The following is a 7183-nucleotide window of genomic DNA, read 5'->3' as shown; positions in this document are numbered from 1 at the left end:
TGCTAGATGCGGACGTGACCTAAGCCCAGGCACCTGGTTGCCTAGGAGACAGCCTAATGGGTTTTCCCCCCACTGGATGTAGATATAAGATGTTCCGGGAATAAAGATTGACTCTGGCCTTTTCCAAGATGACCTTGTAAGCTGTGTCGGTTTTATTCCTCGCGACTCCGTTTCAGCCGGGTTAGGGAATCTATGTTGGACCCACATGGGCTCCGACACCTAAGCTCCATTCATTCACTTCTTTCCTCTCTCTCACAGAGAGCAATGCCATTTTAGGTATCTAAACTGGGAACATACAGCTTATTCTTCATGCAGTTGGGTGAGAAAACACAGAAGACAAAGTGCGGTATGGAAATGACACTGGGGAAGGAAAGAGAATTAAAGAAAATCAAAAGAAGATAGGGCATTCTAAACAGAGAGCTAATACATTTGAAAACAAGTATTTCTAGTCTTAAGAATGCAACTATTTTAAGATGAATTATGCTCTTAGAGAAATCTGTTTAAATGTAAGGCAGGCAGACTTACAAAGGGGTTGCATGACAATGAACACATTTTAAACTGAATGCCATTCAAAATTTAAAATATAAGCTACAGAAGCTAGGGAGATGGTTAGTAGGTGAAGTGTTTGTGTAGTGGTTCAAATGAGAAGGCCGCCATAGCCTTATATATTTGAATATTTGGTCTCTAGTTGGTAGAACTGTTTGGAAAGGATTGGATTTGGTCTTGTTGGAGGATAGATGTCACCAAAGGTAGGCTTAAAAATATTTCAAAATCCCAAGCCATTCCCAGTTAGCATTCTGTCTATGCATATCTATGTTAATAGATATATAGATAGAAATAGATTAGATTTAGGTATAGAAATCTGTCTGTCTACCTCCTGTTTATGATCAGCTTCTGTTCCAGTGCCATTCCTGACAGCATGCTGCCATGGTCCCCACCATAATGGCCCTGGACTCACCCTCTAAAATTAAAGCCAGAATAAACTCTTTCTTCTACACGTTGCCTTGATCATGGTATATATCACAGGTATAGAAAAGTGACTAAGACAGCTAGATAGCTACACATGCCAAGCCTAAAGATATGAGTTCAGATCCTCAGGTCCCATATAAAAGCCATGGGTTGAGAAGCTTCTGTGAAGCAAAGGACATGGTCATCAAGATAAAATGGCAGCCTACAGAATGGGAAAAGATCTTCACTAACCCCACACTGGATAGAGGACTAGTCTCCAAAATATACAAAGAACTCAAGAAATTGGTCATCAAAAGAACAAATAATCCAATAAAAAAAAATGGAGTACAGACCTAAACAGAGAGTTCTCAACAGAGGAATCTAAAATGACTGAAAGACAATTAAGGAAATGTTCAACATCTTTAGCCATCAGAGAAATGAAAATCAAAACAACTCTGAGATTCCAACTTACACCTGTAAGAATGGCCAAGATGAAAACACTGATAACAACTTATGCTACATGGATCTAATCTACACGGGAAGTAGAAAAAGAAAAGATCTCCTGAGTAAATTGGGAGCATGGAGATTATGGGAGAGGGCTGAAGGAGAGGGGAGAGGCAGGGAGGGGAGCAGAGAAAAATATATATAACTCAATAAAAACTTTAAAAAATAAAAGCCATGGATTACATCATGTATCTCTAATGCTCATGGGATGAGATGGGTGAATCCTAGGAGTTGGCTGGTCAGTCATTCTAGCCAAAATGGTGAGCTCCAAATTCAGTGAGAGGTGCTATTTCAAAAATTATGGTAAAGAGAGAGAGTGAGATGCAGACACCTAACACTGACCTCTAACTTTCCAGGTGCAAAGAGACCTGTGCACCTCCCCTCAGGCATAAACACACAAACATATGTACATGCCCCCCCACAACTTATATATGCCATTACATAACCCACTGAGCAGCACTCCCTGGACACTCAATACCATATACTATCCATTGTTTGCCAGGTCATCGGGTGGCCAGTGCTGTGTCTAGTTCTGCCACCTCCCACTATCACAAGAAAGTATCATACTAATATTTACCCAGAGAAGATCATAATTTAAAATCTGAAATACAGTTTCCACAATATACATATAAAATCAAACTCTCACAAAGTCAAGATTTTATTCTCTTCTCTTTCTCCAGTATTTACACATATTTCAATTAATCAATTTTATGTTTCAATTGACACACAATATTTGTACGCATTAAAGAACAATGAGGTGTATTACTTTATATGTGTATTGAACAATTCTCAACTCAGAGAAATCAGTATATCCAACACAGTAAGCAGTAATCACATTTTTGCTTTTTTAAGATTCTAATATAATTACAACATTTCTCCCTTTCCTTTCTTTCCTCCAAACACTCCTATATACCTTTGCATTCTCTCCTTCAAATGTACAGGCTAGTTTTCATTAATGTTTTTGCATGCATATATGTATATGTGTATATATTGCTAATTATAACCTGCCCAGTCTGTAAACCCTTGTATTCTGTTTTCAGAGCTGACAGTTTGGCATTGGACAACCAACTGATGTGCTCTTCCCTAAAAAGACCACCTCTCCCACTTCCAGATTTCCTCAGTTGCCTACAGTCTGTTATGTAGGGTTGAGGCTGCACTGGTTTTTACCCATCCACTTTGGCATGACCATTGGTGTCATTAGGGGAAAACTTCAAAATAGTCTAAGACATTTTACTATGAAAAAAAACTCTGGAGTTTTCCTGGCAGAAAAAAACTGTAGATGCACATTATCCAACACTGCTTAAAACAAAGGCTGAGGCACAGGAAGTAGGACAGATAGACAAATCATTCCAGTTGTACCCAGGATGGGTCATGAAGAGACAAGGCTGGTGTTAGAAACTGTATGAAATTTCCAAATCTGGGACTGGAGAGATAGCTCAATGGTGCCTTCTGCTCTTTTACAGGACACATGTTTAGCTCCTAACACCCTTGTGGGACCTAACAACCATTTCTAACTCTGTGTGCAGGATCTAATGCATTCTTCTGGCCTCCAAAGACACTAGGCTGTTGTAAGGAGGCTACTTGTTCATTTCCCAGATGCCCAGACTCCCAAAATAATCACACAAAAACTATATTATTTAAATCACTGCTTGGCCCATTAGCTCTAGCTTCTTATTTGATATCTACATCTTAATTTAACCCATCTCCATTAATTTGTACATCACCACGAGGTCATGACCTACCAGCAATGTTTCAGGACATCTGTCTCAGGTGGCAGCTCCATGGCTTCTCTCTTACTCTGCCACCTTTTTTCAGCATTCAGTTTAGTTTTCCCTGACTAAATAAGTTCTACCTTGCTATATGCCAAGCCAATTCCTTTATTAACCAATGGTATTCACAGCATACAGACGGGAATCCCACCTCACCTTTCCTTTTTTGCTTAAATGAAAAGGAAGATTTTTAACTTTAACATAGTAAAATTACATATAACAAAACAGGTATCAAGTAAGAATTATAGTTATAATATTTATATCTACTTTATCTTTTATCATAACTAAGGAAAACTATAAATTCTTCAACTCCATCAAAGACTCCAGAAGGATATAATATTACCTAAGTAAACAGGAAGTGCATTGTAAGCAACTTCAAAAACTCTAGAAATGACAGACATCTTTCTGCCAGGACAGTCACCCAAAGTTCTTCTGTACCATTGGAACATCCATCTTCAGCCTACGGGCCCATAGTATCCAGCAGATTTTTCCACAAAGTAGGAGATTTCAAAGATAGTTGTGTCTATATTGGCAGTTTGTCAGTCACTTTCTTCTGTATCCTGAAGAATGTCTTGCAGACTCTTTCAAGAAGCAGGAACCCTGAAGGACAGTCTCACCTTTAGGCAAGTTCAGCAGTCATTTCTCTGTGGCTCCTACATGTTCAGTTCACACAGCATACCCTCAGGCAGTCCAGGCAAGAGCAGTTTCTTGCCCGAATGGCTAACAAACTCCATGAGTAGCCTTTTCGATGATCATCTTCCTTTTGAAATAGTTGGTGCTGTCAGGAGCAGATGTATCTCACTGTCATGAAAAGTCCTAACTTCCTAAAACATTTAAATGTCATATTCTGTAGGTCTTTGAAAGGTTTGGAAAACACCTATCTAGTTGGAATGTACTTCTATATATCTAGAAAACCTAATTAACCAAACTAGAAGCTTGACTATTATAGATGATTATCTATTAACCTATATTTCTTAATTATACATTACATTTTTAAATGAGCTACACAAACACAATACCTTAATCAAGATCAGAAATACACATACATATAACAAAATTGACCTTAAATTTGTATCAACAAAGACCCATACCAATGAAAATCTTCCCTTTGAATGTAAACAAATATTTATAGACAATATTTGGGAATATGGGCATAGTTCTTTCCAAACTGCTTCCTGTTGTTTATTGGGCTAAGTAATTTTGAGGGTTATTCAAGGCAACCTTTCAGGGGCTTTTGGTCCATCAAACCACATTAGTCTGGAAGGATTCCACAGGTTTTCATCCTCTGTGGAAACAAAAGAAGAACCTCTTTTCCAAAGCAACGCATTCTTAGATCCATATTTTGAAAACAAAATACTTTTAAAGTATATATATATATATATATATATATGTGTGTGTGTGTGTGTGTGTGTGTGTGTGTGTGTTACTTAGCTCCTTCACAGTCAAAAAATTCAAAGAAAACACAATAATATACATAACCAGACTCTGTAGATTCCATCTTTAAATGGCAAAAAGAAAATGGTTTGTAAATGAATGCTTTTCATGCTGCCTAAGATGTTTGTAAAATCAGAGTCAAAAGTTGTTTAGGATTTAAATTCTTGATTTCTTTCTAATATAAAAATGATTTCCTATTCCCTATTACTTATAAACAGTTCTAAAGGCACTGAGTACTGCTTACAACCTCCTCAGCAAGTTGTGGATTCCCTGCTTGATCTCTTTGGTCCTTACCCCATAAACAATAGGGTTCAGAGTTGGGGGGATGAGGTGATGCAAGATGTTGAGCAGGATAGGGACATCTGGGGGAATCCTCTCCCTTGCCGTGTTAGTGATGACCAGCACCAGCAAGACTGTGCTGAAGAAGAGGATGAGGATGAAGTGGGAACCACATGTGCTCAGGGCCTTGGCTACAGCTCCCTCAGCTTTGATCCTGAGCACAACACTGAATATAAAAGAGTAGGAGAGAACAATGAGGATGAGGTCAGAGCCCAGCAGAGTCCAACCTGCTACAAGCTGGTATAGTTTATTGAAGGTGATGTCATCACAAGAGAGTTTGGACACAGACAGATTGGTACAGATGCAGTTCTTGATACTGTTCTGAGCACAGTACTTTAGTCTGGCAGAAAGGATGGGGACAGGCAGAGCAAAAAGGACATTCCGGCTTATAATGAAAATGGCAGCCCTAACCACAAACTGGTCAGTGATGATGGATGGGTACTGCAGAGGCTTGCAAATAGCCACATAGCGGTCATAGGCCATGACCATGAAGGTGCAGGACTCCATCGTCAGGAAACTGTTCATGACAAACATCTGGAGGAAGCAGACAGAGAAGCCTATGGATTTGTCGTCAAACCAGAAGATGGCCAGGACCTTAGGTATGACAGTGAGGCAGAGCACAATGTCCAGCAGAGAGAGAAGGCTGAGCAGGTAGTACATGGGCTCATGCAGAGAGGCCTCCATCCTGATTGTGATGAGAAGGGTGGCATTGGCCCCCATGGCCAGGAGGAAGAAGAGACTGAGGGGCAGGGACAGCCAATGCTGCCAGGTCTGGTAGTTAGGGAAGCAAATGAGGAAGAATTCAGAGACAGAAGTTTCAGAGTTGTTGCTGGATAATGCCATGGAAGATCTGCCAATCAAGCCAGAAATCAAGAGATTCATATAATGAAGGAAATGAGGGAACATAGAAAATATATGTTCTAGATAGAATAGAGCTCAAACTCCCATCATGCTTGAACCAGCCCCTGTGAAGTTTTGAAATCATCATCATCATCACCATTATGCACCAAAAAAGCACTGTGTTGAATACTTACTATTCATTATATTCATTTCCTTCTTTTAAAAAACACTGAAGGGTCGGAAGGTATCTGTCAGTGAATGGCATCCAAAATCAACCAAGCACACACATGGGAAAGCACATCGGTGCACACATACACACATGTTCATGTATTTTAAAAATATTTTTTAAAAAGAAAAGGATTTAAGCATTCATTATTCTGGCCATCCCTATTGACCAATGCCCTTGACAAAGGCAATGTTGGGACGAGCTGAAAAAGAGGAAACAAAGAGCTCAGTGCCATCGCAGCAGAAAAGATGATTTTCTGTTATAGTTTGTATGCCAGAAATAATGAAATTTCAGTGAGAAATGGGGATGGGGAAAGAAACTTTAAAGATAAAAAAGTTAACTTGTTATGGGCAGAGAAATTTTTATCTTTTTTATTGAAAATAGATTTTTCATATAATACATCCTGATCGTGGCTTCACATCCCTCAGCTCCTCCCAGATCCTCACCCTCATTCCAATCCACACCCTTTCTTTTTCTATTTCTATCTCTTGTTAGAAAACAAGCGGCAAGTAAAATAACAACCAAAAAACAGAGTAAGACAAAATCAGCAAACAGGGGGGAAAAGCCAACATGCAGATGCAAAGAAACACATGCAGATGCAAAGACACCAACATTTGCACACAGAAAAATCCCATAGAAACGCAAAATCCTAAGAAACTTGCAAAGTATCCAGTTTTCTAGCAACCATTCAAATTATAATATGCCTGAAAATGAGAAAATTAAAGTTTTTAAATGAAAATGCTTTTCTTATTGTGTTGGAAAAAAATTAAATGAGGAAACAGATGCAGGGTCGTTGTGTCCAGGGTTACATTGTTCTCACGCTCCTGCCCTCTGAGGTTAACACACAGTCTGGAAAATCTATAAACTACCTACCTTTGCTCCTCTTAGTCTGCAGTGATCTTATTATGAAGCAAGTATCTTTGTTCTCACCATAGCTGTCTCTGATCTATACTACGATGTAATTAGAACATAAATTCAATTTACTTATTCTTTTCCCATAAGAATGTTTCTGTTATTCAGTTGAAAGGTTTTTTCTTTCTTTTGTTGACCATCATTTTTGTTTCCCTATATAAAAACCAAATTGTCAAACTCTAAGAAGGGTAATGGTAATGACAATAGCCAA

At 38.8% G+C, this 7183-nt stretch overlaps 1 protein-coding gene across 1 annotated transcript; it reads right to left on the bottom strand.

Moving 5' to 3' along the window:
* Positions 1 to 4895: 4895 nt before the first annotated feature.
* On the bottom strand, positions 4896 to 5837 carry LOC130880364 (olfactory receptor 56A4). Its single transcript, XM_057779356.1, has one exon. The coding sequence runs from the start codon at positions 5835 to 5837 to the stop codon at positions 4896 to 4898; it is 942 nt and encodes a 313-aa protein (XP_057635339.1).
* Positions 5838 to 7183: the final 1346 nt, after the last annotated feature.

Source organism: Chionomys nivalis, chromosome 8, assembly GCF_950005125.1.
Source record: "Chionomys nivalis chromosome 8, mChiNiv1.1, whole genome shotgun sequence".
NCBI classification, from domain to species: Eukaryota; Metazoa; Chordata; class Mammalia; order Rodentia; family Cricetidae; genus Chionomys; species Chionomys nivalis.
The sequence above is the reverse complement of the archived record's forward strand: the minus strand, read 5'-3'. Positions and strand labels throughout refer to the sequence as shown.

Excerpts from the sequence above, each read along its gene's own strand:
- LOC130880364 (XM_057779356.1), bottom strand. The coding sequence starts at position 5,837 with ATGGCATTATCCAGCAACAACTCTGAAACTTCTGTCTCTGAATTCTTC.